The sequence below is a fragment of the Pyxicephalus adspersus genome, chromosome 3, assembly GCF_032062135.1.
Source record: "Pyxicephalus adspersus chromosome 3, UCB_Pads_2.0, whole genome shotgun sequence".
In the NCBI taxonomy this organism is placed as follows: Eukaryota; Metazoa; Chordata; class Amphibia; order Anura; family Pyxicephalidae; genus Pyxicephalus; species Pyxicephalus adspersus.
This window is the reverse complement of record NC_092860.1, coordinates 24,550,314-24,572,154: the sequence shown is the minus strand read 5'-3', so window position 1 is coordinate 24,572,154 and position 21,841 is coordinate 24,550,314. Positions and strand designations below refer to the sequence as shown.

The 21,841-nt window shown below is 37.9% G+C and overlaps 1 protein-coding gene across 2 annotated transcripts in view; it reads right to left on the bottom strand.

The window, feature by feature from the left end:
* The window catches only part of PLEKHH3 (pleckstrin homology, MyTH4 and FERM domain containing H3), a 73,762-nt gene that overhangs the window by 35,838 nt on the left and 16,083 nt on the right, over positions 1-21,841 (bottom strand). For both annotated transcript variants that reach the window (XM_072403972.1, XM_072403973.1), the window contains exon 2: positions 4,707-4,762. In XM_072403972.1, coding sequence (XP_072260073.1) covers positions 4,707-4,762 — 56 coding nt within the window. The remainder of the gene's footprint in view (positions 1-4,706; positions 4,763-21,841) is intronic.

Genomic DNA, 21,841 nt, shown 5'->3' with positions numbered 1-21,841 from the left:
AGACGGTCAGAGACTGAGTGCAGATATGTTACGAGAGACGGTCAGAGACTGACTGCAGATATGTTACGAGAGACGGTCAGAGACTGAGTGCAGATTTGTTACAAGAGACGGTCAGAGACTGACTTCAGATTTGTTACAAGAGACGGTCAGAGACTGACTGCAGATATGTTACAAGAGACGGTCAGAGACCGATTGCAGATATGTTACAAGAGATTTAGCAGAGACTGAGAATACACTCTGAGAATTGTTAATTAACTGAGGATATGCTTCAGAAGAAAAAAGAAAGGGTGAATTTGTGAAAAGTGAATTTGCTCTTTGCTTAGGGTATTTTATCTTGATAAATAGGGTGAAGCCCTGTTGACTTCAACCATTCAATCATGTGCAAACAATAATTCAAAGTGAATGTAACAACAGACACTTTACTCCTGCAGTGTGATAGTTTACTTTGCTATGTGAACAGTTTGAACTCCTTTAATAAATCAACCTCATAGACCAGGGATAGATTACATGTAACTAAGCAATCACTGCTCTTACAGCCACTTTACAAGTCAATACCTCAATATTTTGTTATTATTATTAATATTATTAAACAGGATTTATATAGCGCCAACATATTATGCAGCGCTGCACATTAAATAGGGGTTGCAAATGACAGACTAATACAGACAGTGATTTAGGAGGAGACGACCCTTCCCTGAAGAGCTTACAATCTAAGAGTTTTTCAAAACGACTTGCACATTTCAAAACACATTTCATTTCTTGCAAGAACTATTATATTGGTTACAGAAAAATGAACAGAGAAAAAAGATGGAAAGTGACAGTGAAGGTAACCAATCTAAAGAATATACCATTTAGAAAGGGAAAATAAACTACTGATGGCAAGGAAGGGGGCAGGGTTCTAATGTACAGACCTGCACAAAAACACCTATAAAATAACTGTATTATAGTATTCATTATCCCAGATTTCCTCTAAAACAAATAGACATTTATTAATCATCGCCTGATCTAACAATTGTAGCTTTGTGTCTATAGATAGCTACATACTTTTAGAACCTAACTTCTAAATGGTGAGGCAGCGGAGGTCTACCTATGTCCCTACCACTGACAAGGTAAGAAGGAATGTTTCCAATAATAAGAAGGTTCATATGTTGGAAATTAAGGAATAAGGAAGTGATAGGAATATGAGCATGTCACTTGTTACTTCCATGCCTATCAGACAATATATCAATTGGGCTTTAAGTGGTAACATTTTTCCTGGTGCATTGGTTTACCTGGATGAAGAGTTCTGCCAGCCCCATACACAATTACAAGCCTTACCATCTCACAAAGTGCAGACACTTATTTCCTCATTGCCTGTGTACCAGACTGACTCATTTCCCAATTTCTTTTACCAGCTGAATATATTTTTATAGCTCAGTAATTATAAACCACGTAATGGCTTGTGAGACAAGTGATGTCCCAGTGTACCTATTTACCGGTAAAATAATACTCTCCCTCTTGCCCAAAGCTATTTATCACAAAAATACTTTCCTTCTGCTTCAGGCTACACGCATAAGGAAGAACCCTGATCTAGACAAACTATTAGTAGTTCCTGATGGTGGATTTGTTTGAAGCTGTTTTGTCCTCAATCATATACTGAGATTAATCTGATGCCTGAAACCATGATGCTGTATACACTAACTGAACTTTAAACTTAAACTCCAGGCCAAAGAAATATTGTCTAAATGCAATTCTAACCTATGTTAGTTGTTTATATATCTTTTGGTATATGGGTTTATGCAGCAATACAACACAAATTTACTTTTTGCATAGGTGGCTCAGTGGTTAGCACTCTGGCCTTTGCAGCGCTAGGTCTCAGGTTGGAATCTCAGCCAGGACAATATCTGCATGGAGTTTATAGGTTCTCCCTGTGTTTGCATTGTTTCCCCCCACAGGTAGCACTCTGGCCTTTGCAGTGCTAGGTCCCAGGTTCGAATCTCGGCCAGGACACTATCTGCATGGAGTTTGCAGGTTCTCCCCGTGTCTGTGTGGGTTTCCTCAGGGTACTCCGGTTTCCTCCCACATCCCAAAAACATGCAGTAAGGTTAATTGGGACAGTTAGTGACATGACTATCGACTTTGTACAGCGCTGTGTAATATATTGGCGCTATATAAATACTGTGTAATAATAATAATTCCAAAAACATGCACTTAGGTTAATTGGTTTCCTCCAAAAATTGACCTTAGATTGTAATAATGACTTATGACTATGGTAAGGAGATTGTGAGCCCCTTTGAGGGACAGCTAGTAAAATGATTATGGACTTTGTACAGCGCTGCGTAATAAGTCAGCACTATAGAAATACTGTGAAAGAATAATGTGCAGGAGTTTCCTGTAAAGACCAGTCATTGCTGATTTCTCTCCTAGCGCAGGGTGAGTGGTCTGGCATCCGCCCCCTCCCCAAGGCTGCCTGTATAGGGAGGTCCTGCTGGGTCATTCCCACAACTCTGCTCTTTGTACAGGCTACATAAAGAAATGTACTACTTTTACATGATAATATATGTGTCTAAAAGGCATTTCATAAACAGAAAGTGGATTTAAATCCTTAGAGGCTATGGAGGTATAATATAAAAAATGTTTTTGTGCCTAGAGTTCAGCTTTAAGATCATAAAAATACTGTGCGTCATGTTGTCTGTGCACATCTTGGACAATGCATCATATCGATGAACAAAGGCTACAGGCTAACACATTAACAAAAGCTACTTATTGGTAAACAGAAGCAAAACATTTTCCTGATCTAGTCCTGCTCCAATACAACACAGTCACACGCAAGTCCTAATTGTTTAATTATTCCATATGTGTATGGCTGTTACACCATGGAAACTACATAAACAATATGCATTAAGTCTGTTATAAGAAGAACCGAAGGAAAACCCATTGCAGCAGAGATCAGCATAGACAACAGATGGCCTCATGTACTCTGGATACAAGGGATGATCTGTTGCCAGACCACAAAAGAAGAAAAAATAACCTCGTAAAAAAGGTGCGGCTTCTGTTTGATAACAGAGGAGCTTCTGTAAGTACTACACATTATTATAATTATTTTATATATATAATAAAACCTAAATATATAACTGTGGCCCAGGAGCAGAGTAGAACAGGACCCTGCCCAATTGAGCATGCTCATTCAAATATCATTAGGAGTAATACCGGTAGTGGCTCAGTGTTTAGCAGCGCTAGGTCCCAGGTTTAAATCTAGGCAAGGACTATCTGCATGGAGTTTGCAGGTTCGCTCACGGTTTGCGTGGGTTTCCTCCGGGTACTCCGGTTTCCTCCCACATTCCAAAAACATGCAGTTAAGTTAATTACACTGTATTAATGACATAAGACTATGGAAGGGACATTACATTGCGAGCCCTTTTGAAGGAGAGCTAGTGATATGACTCTGGACTTTGTACAGCACTGCATAATATGTTGGCGCTATATAAATACTGTGTAATAATAATAACAATATATGCAGGTTTGGTTGCAGAAATGTTGCTTTGCTGTTCACACACTGTTAAAGCTCTTTTCATATTTTGTATTTCAGCAAATGTATACAAGTTACAGCCCTGTTTCTGGTGTGATTGACTATCATCATTCTTCCTCTCATCCTCATCTGTGCTATCCATAGCCCACCCGTATATTCCACCGACTGCTGATAATGGCTCTACCAAGTCAGCAACACTGGTAATGCTATTTTAAGAAACAGTATGCAGTAGTTTGTTTCAGGACATCAAAGCAGAAGGTAAGGTGAGTTTTATGGTGATCCTTAAAGCAAACTAACACTGTAAAACAAATATCTATTCCTCAGGGCACCCTGCGGTGTCAAGACTAAGGCTACGTACACACGTCCAATGGTGCTCATCCGATAATCGGCTCCGGGCTGATATCAGACGAGAATCTGGCGTGTGTACAGCGCCCGTCGTCCATTGTCCGAACGACCGTCCTGGTGGATCCACGGACAATGGACGACGAATGATCATAATAGAAGCGAAGGGGAAGAGCGCGCAGCGGGTGCCGTTCCGTCGTTCTCCCCCTCCCCTCTCCATAGATCAGAACGCTGCTGTATGTACAACACTCGTTCATGCATCGTGCAGTCCTTAGTCGTTGTAAAGATCCTAGACATTGTGAAAGATCCTTTCCAACAACAATTATTGCACGTGTGTATGTAGCTTTACACGTATTGGTTCCGTATCTGCTCTTACACATACTTCCCCCCCCCCCCCCCCATGTGGCCATGTCTATTAATGTGAATTTGGACTTTTGGGTACAGAGGACTGCATTGTGCCATATATGTTTCAGGATTTACCTAGGTGGCTGTGGATGATGGAATGAAAGGCAACTGTAAACAATGTGCCAGAAAGTTTTAGAACTTTAAACTTAGACTTCATTTTAAATATATAAAGAAATAACTTGCCAACATATCTAATTCATGATCACTCCACTAGACTTTTTTTTCTAATGAAAAGAACTTGGTGCTTTATTAAATTAATGTATTAAGGACTACGGTGGGTTTGTATCAAATTCAAAGTACAGAGTATGCAACACATGTGCTTTTGCCTGTGACATTTAAAGATCTAAATCTTTACACCAAAGTTTTGGAATACCTAGAAAATCTAAACAAAGCTGACTATAGATAGATATTATTCTGTATGATTAATTAAAAATAAAAGCTATGAACTTACCTTTCTAAGCCATTGGTTGCCCGGACTTGCTGGGTCACTCCAACCTCTACAGACCCCTACCAAAAAAATAAACTTAAACATTAAATTCAATATACCAAAATGCAACACAAATTAAAGAACATTAATTTAAAATAGGAAATATGAAGAACTTTAAAATACTAGAAAGAAGAAATACAGCCAGACAACAAATAAATGTTAGTAACACTTACTACTAAAAGATTGTCAATGTGCATTAAAACGCACCGCAGCTTCAATGTTACTGAATAATATACTGGATGTTTCTAAATGTACAGTTTGAATTTCTGCCTTATGTTGGTAAAAATATCTAGATATATAAAAACATATAAAATAGGATTTCATTTTTTTAGGAGTATATAGCATTATTACTTGCAAAGTGACTTTTCACCGATTCTTGTAAATGAGGTGAAACAAAGCAACAACAAAAAATCAATTATAAAACAATAAGGTACAAATGTGCTGACTTCAGTCATATGAAAGCTGGAGATCATCTTACATTTTGGCTTACAGTTATCATCTACTTAATGGACATTGGTATAATTTTCTATTTAGATTACAAAATCCTAAACCTGAACGGAAACAGAGTTGCATATGTTTTAAATCAGACTTTTAGGGTATCCTCACCCTTGTGTCTGCAAACCTTTCTGTCCTCTCACACAGAATTTTTACCAGTTCAGAGATGGGATGAAATGTGATGTAGTGCAGTGTGCAAGCATGTTTGGCCTTTATATTAGGCATTGGGCCCTGATTTATCAAAGCTCTCCAAGACTGGATAGACAATAGACTATCATAGGTGAATCTGGGTGATCCAGCAAACCTAGAATGGACCTAGTCCAGAATAGAAAACCTTTGTATGATTTTAGGAAATCCATTCCAAGTTTGGTGGATCACCCAGGTTTACCCATGTTAGTCTATATTTTCCAGTCATGGAGAGTTACAATAAATCAGACCCATTCGGCCTTATTTATTAAAGCTCTCAAAGGCTGGAGAAGTTACATTTTTATCAGTAAACTGGGTGATCCAAGGCATTTGGTATTTGCAGCAAATGTTTTGAATCCTGGACCGGATCCATTCCAGGTTTGCTGGAGCACCCAGCTTAACTGATGAAAGTGTATATTCTCCAGCCTTGTAGAGCTTTAATAAATCAGACCAATTATGTCAACTTTTTTGCTTCCAGACACACTTTATTATGTGCCTGCAGAAAAAGAAATATTATGTACAGAATATATCTTTCACTTTCCTTGTTTGTACAAGAGCTCTATTTCTCTATAACATGACACGTATCTTTATTCAACTGGCACCGTTATATAACATTTCCAGAAATAGCCTTTTAGAGCCTAATTAAAATTCAGCTAGTTGAAACAGTTAATTAAGCTTCTTTTACTTTGCTGAAATGTGCCATGATGCATCATCATAATTATGTGCTCGAGGTCACCTGTGAGCAAATATCATTCTTACAAAAACACAACCTGTCAGAATATTGTTTTAAAGGAAACCATCCATGGGGGAACTATGAATGCTGCCATTACTGATTTACTTTGAATTCCCTGGCTGACCCCTGGCATCAATCTCTTAGATTGTAAACTCCATTGGACATGGGCAGGATCCTCACAGCCAAAGAAAACCCTTATCTGGATTAATAGCTCTAACTGTCATTGCAAGAGGGTCAGTATGTCTTCTACAAACTGGAATTTCCAGAATGCGATGTCAGCAAGGAACCACCATGGTTTTCTCCTTTGAATTTCTTCTTTTTTTCTGCAATGGCTGGTAGCTCTTCCACAAAAAGACATTATGGTATTCTACTCATATTTAGCATGCATGTGGGTTTTGACAAAATGCAACTGTAGACCCCACCGCTTCCACTATTCTAACAGCAATCAAAAACCCCTAGATGCCAAAATTGGGGTCCCCAAAAAGCTATTCTTCCTGCGTCCCTTTAATACCAAAACACATTAATGTAATTTCAACAAAATGATAAATCGATACAGATTCATATCAGAGATTCACTGTAGTATGGTATCCTTGGATCCAGTATTCTGGGCCTTCCATGCCTTCACTACTGGTGAAGGGGGTGACATGTCATGGGTGTTTGTTCCTTTCATTATTTTATTATGGGTCACAGATGCTACCACTGTACTGTAATGTTATTGTATTTTGTTTACTGTATTCTGGGCAAACTTCATTTGGTTTTAGTTTGTTTTTGTTGTTTGTTTTTTTTAGTTTCAGGTGCGGCATTAATGTTTCCGCACTTTTTTTTTGTTCCTCCCCTTTTTTTTCTCACAGCATTTTCAGTAATGCATACGGTGTATTGACTAATTTTTTTGGATGTTTGTATAATATCATTTTAGTTTTGTAATTTTCTATGTAAAATTGAAAATTTAATAAACATTATTAAAAACTAAATGATAAATTGAAATCATTTGTTACCCTCAGGCCCAGTTCACCCTAATGTACTGATTTGACATGCCCTGGTTAAATATAGCACGTTGGTGCAATTACAGCACATCATACGAGTCACATGCTTATAGTTTTTTTTTAATTTCATTTAAAAATTGACTATTATTGTTGAATGCCTCTACAGGGGTTGGATCCAGGTTACATTTTGTGACCAAATGGGCTGAATATTTACAATGTCCCTATTCTGATACATTAGAATTACTGGAGACCAGTTGGTTAATTCCAGTTAGTGAGGTGTGGCGAAAACTGCAATTTAAAATTATTCATAGAGCATATTATGCGTTCAATTTGCAGTTTCGTTCCAGTGAGGTGGCCCAAAGGATAGTAGCCTGTCCTATGTGTGCTTTTCCTCTTGCTCTTTTAGAACATCCATTATGGGACTGTTCGGTGATAGGTGCTTTTTGGAAATCATTTTTTCAATATAATACACGGGTCAATGGAAATACCCATCCTTTGTCACCTCATTTAGCACTTTTTTATGGAGAGGTCTCTCTAGTACTACTTCTTGCCTGTCTAAATGGATGGAACCTCCCCCTTACAGTATTATCATTATACAGTATTTATATAGTGCCATCATATTATTCAGTGCTGTACAAAGTCAATAGTCATGTCACTAACTGTCCCTCAAAGGGGGTCACAATCTAATGTCCCTACCATATTCATATGCCAATAATGTAGTCTAAGGACCATTTTGAGGGGAAGCCAATTACCTTATTGCATTTTTTTGGGATGTGGGAGGAAACCAGAATACCCGGAGGAAATCCACACAGACAAGGGGGGAACCTGCAAACTCCATGATAGTGTCTTGGCCGAGATTCGAACCTGGTACCTAGCGCTACAAAGGCTAGAGTGCAACCTCCAAGCCACCATAATGCAATTTACTAGTTACTTACAAACTCCTATGTTGATTGACAAAACCGAAGCTACCAAACACTTAGAAACTCACCCACAAAAGTTCTTTGGTACATGGATGCAATATTGCAGTATTCATTATCTCCGGCTCAACTGCATGATGTCATAGAAACTTTTCACCATACGATCTGGTATGATAGGAGGGCTTTGGGAGCATCGAATTAGGGCTATCTATGCCTGATATAAGGGTGCAGATTTTTCAAAGGAGGTTCATTTTTTATGTATCTGGGGAGGAGAGAAGAACAGTTCTGCAGCTTACATGGGTATACCCTAGTTTTGGGACTTGGTTCTGTCCCACGGTTCTGTGGTTATTCTTATGACTTCATGAAATATTACAATAGTACAGTATTTTCTGGACAATATTGTATGCAAAAAAGCGCAAAATTACCCCTGAGGAAGCCTATGAAAGGCGAAACGCATGGGTCAGTAAGTTACGTGCAACCCTCTCAACATTCATGCATACATTAGGATGTCAACTATGATGTAATTCTTGGCTGTATAATTTTGCCACAAAACCCTTTCTGTCTCCCTTGTCTATATATTAAAAAAATTGAAGTCAAACTGCATTATTGGGTACAGTTTTCAGTAATACACTACTGTGCAATGGACAGGTTGCAATCTACTGGGGAAACTGCAACACCCTTCGAAATGATGTTTAAAGTTCAAGCTCCATCCATAAAAACATCAAAACCTGTGAACACATGTGCTATGGTGTCAATGAAACTTAAAGGAACTTCCTTGCCAAACCACTTATTTTAACAACAAAATAACCATTAGATTATATGAGGATTTATTGTATTAGAATGTATTCTATTCAAGTTTTTTTAACCTGTAAACTTCTCCCTTGGGTAGACATTTAAGTGCTTCAGATTGCTGCTGGATGCTGCCATCAGCATCCACTCATAGATTCCTATAATATCCCTATTTATTGTACAGCGCTGCGTAATATGTTGGCGCTATATAAATCCTGTTTAATAATATTAATAATAATATTTCCAAAATATTCCAGCCCATTCTCCTTACCACCCATGCCCCCCTCCCCCAACAGCCACATAAACATTTATGTAAAGAGTTCGGATGGAGTTTCTGGGTTCCCAGAAGAGCAGAGGGCTATAACATGCAGGCGTTGTAACAACGGTGCTAGGGAATCAGCTTTTCCTAAATTCGCTAAATTTACTAGCAAGTTGATGGAAATGTTGCAAGTAATTAAAAATTGTTCATGGAACAGGAAAACATTGCAAAGAAGCATTTATCATGTTTGAGTTTTATGTGCCTTTCCCTGCATTTTTTTGTTGGTGAAAGGGTTTCTTTAAACACAAAGATATGCCTATGCCTAAGGTAACAGCCAACCTTTAACCAAGTCTGCATGAATTATGGTGCTATATAAAGAAAGCACTCAAGCATATCTTCTAACAAACCAGGTGGCTTATCAGAGTCTGAACATTAAGTAAACACAGACAAACACAGAATTTGAGAGAGGGGGAGGTGAGGTCTCCTTTGCACTTTAAAATGAAGTTGGAGGAAACAATACAGTATATATATATTTATAGTATTTTAAAAGAAACCTGCTAGAACTAACTAAATAAAAGCTGCAAACATTGCCTTTATTTTGAAAATGTATGTTCTAATCAACTTTTTCCTTACTTCTACTAAACTCCAGATAGTCATAAAAATATAATAATATGTGACTGCATTGTACAAAAGGGAGGTGGGAGCAGAGGAAAGATGCCAAGTATTGTGGAATAAGGTAAGTATACCTCTAGCTTACATCTAACAAGCATTTAAAACCTTACTTTCCCAGTATTTTATGGCTGTCTACTTTTAACATGAATTGGCTGTCTACTTTTAACTATTGAACGCTAGAATGTGAGTGTTTTGTTTCATTAGTCCATGTACCCCTTTTTAAATATGTGACTTTCGGTTTCGGTAAATACAGCAAAAGCTGCTAAAATGGTGTAAAATAATAAATATATGGTGAAAAAGTTAAAAAATAAACTCCCCAAAAGAACAAAACTAACAATTAACTGACTTTAAAACTATGGAGAAAAAAACGAGTGAAAATAATGGTATACATAGCTATTTGACATGTACATAAGTCCTCAATGTCACAATTGTCAACCAGATTAAAAATAGACACTTGCAAGGAGTAGATTAACCTTATATGACTCCAGCAGTTTCGTTTCAAGGGAAATCAATCCCATCTCAACAAAAGCTGTATGTTGTGAGTCTCACAAAGCTAGAATATATGGCTAGACTATTTTTTAAGAATCACTTGTATCAAGGGCTACATACACACGTGAAATAATTATCGAATGATTAACGACCGATTGTTCGATAATCGTTAACAAAACAAATGCACAACGACAACAAACGAGGAATGACGCTGGAAACAAACGACCGTCCCAGCAAATCTGATTGCCCAACGATCGCTCGCTATCTTTTGTGTGTACGGTCATTCAGTGATCGCGGATTGTTTTGTGATATACATTTTTTTCTGGTACACGTCACATCCTGCATCGTTCAAACCATCTTATCTAGTGTGTACATTATTGGGGGATTATATTTGAGCATTCGTGTAGTTACAGCATGTACAGAATCGTGCACAATACGATCGTTCAAAATAATTGTGAATAATCGTTGATCTGTCATTAATCGTTCCTTTTTAAACGATAACTATTGGACGTGTGTACCTAGCCTAAGGCCAATGTACAAAAACAAATAACCTGGTGTAAGGAGAAAACATCTGGACCCCGGAAATGAACAGAATACCTAGCTAAGGCAGCTTTTTTACAACAGAGCAACCCCTAACACCATTTTTAGGTCCCAGAGAACCCTTAATAAACTCAATTCATTGAGGATCAATGGTGTAAGTGTCCCTTAGTGATAGTCAGTAGCAAGAACACAACCCATACCAAGGTAATGAGAATGACACTCTTACAGACAGCTTAAAAGGTAATTGTGTTGTGGTATTGGTTTGGCCAAGTAGCAATGGCCTTGGGACTATGCAGGCACTCATCAGATTAAAGTTCAACCAGCCAAGAAAACCCCTGGCAGCGTCTGGAGGAACCTTAAGCCGCGTACACACTTCCAATTATAGTCGTTGGAAAGGATCTTTCACGATCCTTTTCAACGACTAAGCACTACACGATGCATGAAGGAGTTCTGTACATACAGCACTGTTCTGCTAAATGTGGAAGGGAGAGCGACGGAGCAGGACCCTGCTGTGCACTCTCCCCCTTCCCCTACATTAGGATCGTTTGCCGTTCATCGTCTGTCGATCCGCCAGGACAGTCGTTTGGACGATGAACGACACGTGCTGTACACACTCCAGATTCTTGTTTGATCTCGGCCCTGAGACCATTATCGGACGAGAACTATTGGAAGTGTGTACGTAGCTTTAAAGTTCAATAAACCCGGTTAAGAATTGATGGTCCATTGAGCCATCAGTGTTCACCCCAAGCCGTTTTAGCCAAGCTGGCCATTCCAATGACCCGACTGTTACCAGCTGTCACCTGACTGCCACTCATTTATCCAAATAGGAATGAAGTAACAATGGAGTGGAGGAGAGCTGTTCTCACTTGGTGAAGGAGGTCTGAATATGGACAGCAGGAATCGATGTTCTTAGCCATGTGCAGCTGCTCTGCTTAATAGGTGTAAAAATATGGGGTGTAAAAGGGACAATGTAGCAGAAAGGAAGAGGTGTGGAGGGGACAGTTTGAAAGAGGTTTTGGAAACATTCAAGCTGTAAATGTACCGTTTTGTGTTTTTTTTCTGGTTAGACATATTATATGTACCCTATTGCAAAAGAAATCTCAACGCCCACCATTCTTTCTGTGCCAAAGTTTCATTTTTTATAGTTAAAGCAAGTTTTAGCATGCTTTTGCTTTCTTCTCTTGTTTATTATCTAATACTGAGCATTCATTTTCCATCCCCACTATGTTTTCATTCCATTAGGAGGGAAATACTTTCTGGATATCTTTTTATCTTGTTTCCTATATCTGAATGGATTCTTATTAGAAGAAAACTGCACCAAATCCACAATATATATTATGTGAGTAATAGTAAAGCATCCAAGTTGGTAATAGTTTCGAAATTTGTTCTTGACTTACTTAAGAAGGAACAGGATTCATAAATGAATATATGGAGAATTTGCACTGGTTCATAATAATTATTACATGTTGGGAAGTCTTATTTGTTATAGTGGGCACAAAAATTGTCTCTGTTAGGGTCTCAGCGGTAAAGACTGGCTGACAATAGAACCCTGTTTCGTTCAAACCAAAATATACCGACTGTGGTGCATGTGCAGTGCATAATCCTGGCCCATGGGAATTGAGCCAGGCACTGACATAAAGTAACTTCATTGCACATGTGTAGGAATTACATTATCAGTGTTATCTAATGAGTGAAGTAAGAAATGCCAGATCCAAAATAAGAAAGAAGAGCACAGCATTGCTGAAAGAGGCAAAGTAAAAGATGGCTATCCAAATCACAAGTTTAATTCCACTTTAAATATACCAGTTTACCAGTACTACCAATGTTTCTATGTCGTAAAGTGGAGTATAGCATTAAAAAATGACTTAGCACATCACAAAGACTAACAATAAAACATTTCTATAAAGAAAATTGAACATCAATATTCACATCTAGCTCTTTTGGTATGTGTCACCTGTCCCTGTCCCTCATTAGTACTACCATATTAAAACCACTTTACTCTTTCCAAACTCATTCTTCCAATAAGTGTCCTGGATTAAGGGCTTGTGCATATGGGTGGTACTAATCATCCCCTGTAATTCTCATTTTACATCAGCACAACAAAAGGATTATGTAGATAAATGACAACAGTTACAGATTTCCTTGGAGGAGTGGTACAACATTGGAAATAACCAATGCTATATGTGCATTACATGCTTAGAATAATTTGTTCGGCTGATCTGGTGTGGGCTGTCAAGGGAAATTTCCTTACATTGTTTTAAATATTATTACTATTGTTATGAGTTGAATTTTGAATAAATGAAGCAAAATTGTGTGACTTATCAGCATAATTTGTATGTTGTACCGTTTCAAGTTTTATGCGGCACTTGGCCATAAGTTTGGATGCTACTGGAGTCTGCTAAATGTTTTCTATTATAGGGGCTTGGTGGCTGTTAAACAGAGTAGTATTCCTGCTTGTACTATTTCTCCACATTGAATGACAGATGGTGTTTTATTCATTAAAAAATGATAATAGAAAATTCAAATGTGATGCCAAACAAAAATATTAAGCTGCAATGTATCATTCATTTCAAATATGTACTAGGCATATTATGCAACTGTTTTTGATGCATTGTCTACATACAATATTAACTAGAGTTTTTCCCACTTAACTTCCAAAAACAGTTTTTTATATATTGCAGATTTCCAGTACCTACATAATAAAGATAGTTTACATTTTTCAAACATTTTCTTTCCTTTATTTGCAATTGTTAATCCTGCAAATAACAGGTTGGCTCCCCCGATTCCTCCATGGAGGTGACCATTCTTGCCACACATGTTGGATGTCTGCCTTTGTTCATCTTAATGACATAGGAATGGGGACATTATTAGTTTATAAAAGGAAGATAACATTATTTTATGCTTTCAGTCCATTTCACAGGTAGTTACAAAGTCACTACATTTTTAGCAAAGTCAATGGCTCCCAAGGACTGAACTTTCCCAAGAGAAAGGGCAGAGGTCCAGTGATGTCACCAACACCTACAGAAGCCAAGACAAGTATTTTCTTCTTATTTTTTAATAACAGGTGTTTAATAATATAGATGGGTTAGGTGTTTATGTTCAGGAGATATTTTATGGGGCAGTGAATTTTCTGTTTTAATCTTGCTTGAACCTTCCTAAACTAAACTATGTATTGCTAAAAAGACCTTTTAGGGGTCTTTGTCCTTTTTCTTCTGGCCATGGACCAAATAATTCCATACGGCTTTGGTCTTTGCAGTTATTTTCTATTGAAGCAGAAATACAGCAGCTAGTGTTTGCAAATCAACCATATTGCTTTCCTCCTTTAATCCATGCAAATACCCCCTGGGCATGACTGTTTTATAATACATAATAAATGCCAAAACCCAGAGGTAGAAGGACTTGATCTAGAAGCTTGGGGCATAAACGTAAAGGCCCTGAAGGTTAGCTTCACAATTCTAAACAATTCTCTTCTGATGGCTCCTTTCATGTTCTAAAACAAAAAAAGAGAATCTAATAGGTCGCCATGGACAACAATTAAAACAAACAACATAAAATCCAAGTCTCTGGCTCTGTGCAAATGGTAATTTTCCTGTCAAGCATTTATCATGTAATGGGGAAAAGTTTAATTTATAGCGAGTTAGCTACACTCTGTTCATCAGATATTGTCAGTGCAGTATATTGCTGAATGAAAAAGATCAGATTTCCCTCTTGCCTGTCTGGTCTGGTAAAGTGAAGGTGACACTGTCTAAATTTAACCCCATGTCCCATCTGTCCCGCACCAGGTGCTGTCACCTCAATCCAACACTATGGCAGGTGGCCAAATAGAAGACCTGATTTTAGATTTGATTAGGGTCTGATAAAAGGTCATAAAAAGATGACCGCAAAGGCTTTTAAAGATATTAGCAGTAAATCTGACCATTATGTCCTCTATGTATATATGGTTTATTTAATTATTTTATTACATTTGACACTGCAAAACATACTTTAGTGGTTATAAAAAAATGCAACAATGCTTGTATATTCACATTTTCAGGCAAGAGATGTTTGCTTTTTCTTTCAGCAACGGAAAAGGGGCCATTTTAGGCCAAAACCTTTAAAGCTCCAACAATACATTTTTGGAAAGCAAAGAACCTGTAGATCAGGGGTGCCCAACAGGTGGATCACGATCTACCGGTAGATCGCAAAGCAATGCGAGTAGATCTCGGAGCCCTGCCTTTCAAAATAAACTCTACCCAGTGTTGAACCCAGAAGAAATTGTAGGCGGGTGGCAGCCCCTGTTTTGTGACCCAACTTTTCATAAACCACCCAAAAACAGCCGGGTGGTTACTGAAAAGAGCCGGGTGGTGCGCCTAGCTAAAAAATGCCGGGGAGAATGCTGCTACCGTGCACAGGAGTTATTAAGTCCAAGTTTTTTATTGTTAGCAGATCATTTTGACTTGGTCATTTTAAAAGTAGTTCACAAGCCAAAAAAGTGTGGACACCCCTGCTGTAGATGGTACCCATATCTGTCTATCAAACCCATATTTTAGTAAAAAAATACAAAAACACAAAAAGTTTTATGCATGCAATCACAATATAAGTTTCTTGTTTGTAAGACATTATAATTATTTAAAATAATGTAATTTACAAAATTTAAAAAGACAAACCACCAAATATTTCAAGCTTTAAAATGACAAGTGAAACCAAAATTAGGATACATCTTAATTAAAACCTTAAAAAATTACCCTAGAATTATTCCTCTCATTCCGACAGTCGCAGCCATATCCAATAGATTACAAATCTGACACTAACATATGCATGTGTGTCCTGGCAGTGCCCATGATTCTTATCATCACGGGGGGCTGACAAGCTGCTATGTAATAGTATAGTGCAAGTGACAGATCCCTTGTTTTGTTTTGCATTTTTTTAACTATTATTTTTTTTTTACTTTATTGTTTGCTACCACAAAGGGGCTGACATACCCCTGTATATTAGAATAGAATAGTAATTTATAGAAACATCAGGCCTTATTTATTCAAGCTTACCAAGGCTGGAGAGAATACAATTTCATCAGTAAAGCTGGGTGATCCAGCAAACCTGGAATAGATTTTTTTAATTTTCTATTTGCTAGCAAATATTTTGAATCCTGGACCAGATCCATTCCAGGTTTGCTGGATCACCCAGCTTACCTGATGAAAGTGCATCTTCTCCGGCCTTGAAGACCTTTAATAAATCAGGCCTATTGGGAGAACTTTCTGAATAAGTATACCCATAAAGCCGTGTGATGTATCTGTAATGCGTGTGCACACTTTAAATTCTGACTCAACTCGTCAGGATGTGATAGACAATAACACGCACTGCTAAAGGAATTCACAACTCGTTTCCTAGACCTAGCAAGGTAATGTCTGCAATTAACTAGAAATCTTGACTCTGACAGATCATTATAATTACTACTAATCTAACCTACAAATTAGGCTTTTTATTCTGTTGCCTATGCAGCTGGTGTGATGTTCAGTTTTCAAAATTCAGTATATTAAATAACTGGCAATTCTAAAACATATTCTGTAAACTCACAGTGCCAATGCTTGCGGTACCTGACATATTTACAAAAAATGGCTTTATTTTTTTAAACTCTATAAAAATAGAAATATTTGTGTTGCCAAGAGCAGCTCCTCCAGTACTACGCTTACTAGATTAGGTGTAGGAGAACATAGGTAAAGATGGATGATTTGCAGGGAATCAGGTACTTGTGTCAATGTTTAAATGTGCACCAAGATCCGAGATTATTGTCACCTGTTCAGATGATTAAAAACTGATTAGTATCAGTGCCCAATATTGCCAAAAATATTGTTCCCTTTAAAATTGAAAAGTGCATTGCCCTTAGCTGTGACATTTATCAAAAAGATCAGCTGATTCTATTTAAACAGACAAAAAAGGATGCAATAAGTTCATTATTAGTTACATCAAAGTTACATCATGGGGCCTAATTTTTTAAAGCTTCCCAAGGCTGAAGAAGATACACTTTCATCAGAGAAGTTGGGTAATCCAGCAAACCTGAAATTGATTTCATCAAAGTAATTTGCTATTTGCTAGCAAATGTGTTAAATCCTGGACCAGATCCATTCCAGGTTTGTTGGATCACCCAGCGTCACTGATAAAAGTGTATGCTCTCCAGCCTTGGAGAGCTTTAATAAATCAGGCTTATGTTCTCTGGTATTGGAGCTTTTCAAATGTGTCCATTAGCACTGTTCAATATGTGGAGAGTTAACATTTAAAAATATTTTAGTAAAAAAAACCAATGCATGTAAGACTCAGCTCTTAGATATTAAAATGACTGGTAGTGATGTGGGCAAATAGGAGATAAGAATCCAAAATGTATTTTAACCCAACCAAGAACATTTCAGATAGACAAAGCCTTTAATGACAGCTGTAAAGCTTATTTTAATTCTAAACATTTGCATTTGAGTGCATGTATTTTAGTGCATGTGTGGTGAAATGGAGACATATTACACATAATAATTAAGTAAAGTTAGGTGGAATTTGCAGGGAAATTGATTTTAACACTGGTGGTTAAAAAAATGAAGTTAGAATTGAGAACTTGTCTGAACACTTAGCTTCCACTAAACTAAAATCAGTGAGTTCCTTCATACGCAATCAGCTGGTAAGGAAATTACACAAGCGTCTTGATTCACTAACATGATCCGAGAGCTGACAGTTCCTCAACAAGTCATACTTGGACAAGATACCTTTAATAGTTCCCAAAATAACAACTGCTAACCTACACATCTGCCAAGGCATGCATGAAACCAAATGTTTCAGTACTAAAGTCTAAAGGATTAGTATAAGGTAACCTGAGGTAAGTAACAATATCTAGTTAGGTGCTTGGCTTGCTCACAAGGACATGATCTCTCTATTTCCAGCTCAATGGTATCCAGAGATCCAATTGTGAGGGCTTCAACTGACATGTAGACAAGTATACCAAACAGATTGCAAATAGCTCATTCATAAAGGCATGAGATCTATATTATTATTATTATTATTATTATTATTATTATTAATAAACAGGATTTATATAGCGCCGACATATTACGCAGCACTGTACATTAAATAAGGATTGCAAATGACAGACTAATACAGACAGTCATACAGGAGGAGAGGACCCTCCCCCAAAGAGCTTACAATCTAGTAGGTGGGGGAATTTCACACACAATAGGATGGGAGATACGTAGTGGTGGGAAGTAGTGATGGTTTCAAAAGACAGAAGAAGACGGGTAGGCAAGTTTAAAAAAACGGGTTTTGAGTGCTCTTTTAAATGAAGCAAGCCGAATAGGATGAGGAAGACCATTCCAGGGAGTTGGAGCAGCTCTAGAAAAGTTTTGTATCCATGCGTGTGATGAGGTTATGAGTGAGGAAGTCATTAGTAGGTCATTGGAGGAGCGGAGTGAGCGGCAGGGGGAGTATTTTTTTACCAAGTCAGAAATGTAAGTGGGACAATAACTGTGGAGGGATTTGAAGGCAAAGCACAGGAGCTTAAATTTGATTCTAATGTGAAATGGAAGCCAATGGAGAGAACTACAAAGAGATGCAGCGGAAGAGGAGCGGAGGGAAGGATGGATGAGTCTTGCAGGGATTTGAAGGCAAAGGACAGGAGCTTAAACTTGATTCTAAGATGAAATGGAAGCCAATGGAGAGAACTACAAAGAGATGCAGCGGAAGAGGAGCGGAGGGAAGGATGGATGAGTCTTGCTGCAGCATTCATGATAGATTGTAGAGGAGAGAGTCGAGTTAGTGGAATACCAGCGAGAAGGATGTTACAGTAGTCCAGACGGGAGATAATAAGAGCATGTACAAGCATGTGTATTTTGAGATCAGTGGTCCCCAGGGATGACATTGTGTGGCCCCCAAATACCTTGTACACAAGTACTCTATGAAGATTGCAAATAGTTCATTCATAAAAACATCAGATCTATATTTTGAGCTCAGAGGTGCCCAAGGATGGCATTGTGTGGACTTCCACTGTCCTGTGCAGCATTACATGATACAGATTGCAAATGGCTCATTCATCAGGGTATGGGATCTATATTTTGAGCTCACTGGTACCCAGAGATGACATTATGTGACCTTTAACTGCCTAGTGCACAAGTTCACCATACAGATTGCAAATGGCTTGTTCATAACGGCATTAGCTCGATTTTTCCAGCTAGACGGTGCTCACAGATGGCATTGTATGGTCTTCAACTGCCCTTTATATTAGTATGCCATATAGAATAAAAATAGCTTGTTCATGAGGATATAAGATCAAAATTTCCAGCTCGGTCATGGCCACAGATGCCATTGTGTGGCCTTCATCAGCCTGTATCAAGTATGCCTTGGAGGCTACATATGGATTGCTTATGAGAGCCAAGGATCTCTATTTCTAGCTCATGGGTGCCACTGCAAGGTTCTTAACTTTCTTGTTTAAAAACAAGAACATATTAAAAACCAAACCAATGTTATTACCTATAGTACAGTATTTCTAAAACTAATCCTTATTCTGTGAATTTTCTGACAAAAATGTAAGCGTTGTGTATCAGTGTCAGAAATTAGTGCTGTCTTGTGGCTAAAAGAAAAGCAAATAAAAGCTTTATTGTGATCTAAATCAGTGTTTCTCAACCTTTCTAACACGGGGGAACCTCTTGAAATAAGTGTCAGGTCTTTAGGAAACCTGCTATAATTACTAAAACCACAACTCACAGTACATTAGTGTGGTGGTCAATAGGAAGAATGCTTCTTACATGGATGGCTATTGGGAAGTATTTCACCCTAGAGATAGCCAAAAATGATCTCTGGGGTCACTTAAACTGAACACCCCCTAGCAAGTACCGAAGGAGCCTAGGGATCCATGGAACCTGGTTGATCTAAATCTTTTAAGTTTTCTTATTACATTTTTACTATCTATTGCAGGTTCCACAAGGAGTCTTTAATATTCTTCAGATTCCTGTTCCCTTCCAAAAATAAATCCACTTCCCAAAGAGACCAAAATAAATGAGGTCTACATTAAAGCTGGATAATACAGTATATAGCAGAAAGCTGCTTGGGTCATGGTAATAATATCCATCAAATGGAACATCAAATATAGGGAATGCCATTTACATTTCATGAGTACAGGTGGAAGGCAAATGATATCTGTACTCTACTGTGAAAGTTCAGTTATCCTTTGAGAATGTAATGTTTGGACACATGTTCCAGGATTCTTCCGAGCTTGTATCCAGCTGTATAACACATGTTCCTGAAATTGGTTTTACAATCTAAGCAACGTGCCAGCTTAGAACCTACCATGCATCAAGGAAATAAGATTTCCTTCTCTTTTTTGATAGATTTCTATTTATTCATGCCATAAAATACAGTGTACTGGCAAAAAAATGTCCATCTGGGTTAGACATTAATATTAGATTAACACATAGAATGGTGATAGTATTATTCTCAGAGACTATATTGCCTGGGTGGGGAGACTACTAAAAATGAACCCCCTTCCTCCTGTTATAGTAGAATTCTATGCACAGTTGAAGGTTCTATCATATAACAGTTAACATCCTTCTAATAGGGGATCTGCCATTTTAAAAGGTTGGTGAAGTTGGCTCAAAATCTTTGAGCACATACATTAAATTACAGATATAATTATGAGATAGCACTTTATGAACTTAGGGCTTACTATGCACAGCTAGGCATCCGGGATTGTTTTCAGGCAAAAACACCTGTACACACCTGTAAAACTTCTAAAAAATGCTTGAAAAAACAGTTTGAAGCCGTTAGACTGTGTTATTTATATCCAATGTTATATCAGCACTGCATTGTTACTATAAATTAACCCATATTTACTAGCCATGCTCCCTTTGCTTTTTTTGGGTTTTTACCCTAACCAGTTACATCTACTGATATGTACTGATTAAAAAGAAATTCACAAATTTTTCCATGACTGGTTAAACGTTTCTAGCGACAGCTGAATTGTAATTCTTGGCATTATCTTTCAGCTGCCTTGTTAGCCTTAGGGTTTGTGTACATGGCTGGTATTTTAGATACCTTTGAGTTACGTCTGAGTTGCTTTTACAGTAACATTGGCTTTTACAGTAAGTAAAACAAACAAATGCTCATTTACACAAGCCGTTAGATATGTATACCCTGAATGAAGCTACGTATTACAATGCTTACAGTTTGTTGCCCCTAGCAAGAAAGCCAGTTCTCAATACAGATTAAGGGCTTTGGCAACAAACAATTTCTCGTTTTTCTTGATCTTAATGTATACCTACTAGAACATTTAGGAGACAGACAGATCATTAAAAATGCTGCAGCTTAATATCAATTTCACTTTTTTTTCTTAATACAAATTGTCCATAAGTAACCCCATGCCATGGCACATTTAGCATGACAGGCACTCCTTATGGGGATATCAGTGGCTTTAGATTTGTTGTCTGTGATGACATAATGATGATGACATAATGATGCAAACCTCCCCTATCCCAAAAGGCGCTGGACTGGATTGAGATCTGGTGACTGTAAAGGCCATTAGAAATATAGTACAGTTCAAGAAAACAGTTTGAGATAATTTTAGCTTTGTGACATGGCGTGTTATCCAGCTGGAAGTAGCCTTCAACAGAAAGGTACACTGTAGTCATAAAAGGATGGACATAGTCAAAAACAGTACGAAGGTAAGCTGTGGCATTTAAATGATGCTCCATTAATTCTAAGGGGGCCGAAGTATGTGTAAAAATATACCCCACGCAAATACACCACCACCAGTAGCCCAAACTATTGATACAAGCAGAATACATCCAAGCCACATTCTGACCCTACCATTTGATTGTTGCAATAGATATGGAGACTCCAAATAGGCAACGTTTCCAATCTTCTTTTGTCCAGTTGTAGCCTCAGGTGCCTATTGTTAGCTGATAGGATTGGCATCTGCGGTGGTCTCCTGTTGCTGTAGCCCATCTGCATCAATGTTCGTAGTGATGTGTGTTCAGAGATGATTGTCTGCATTGAAAGGAGCTGTTATTTGAGTTACCGTTGCCTTTCTATCA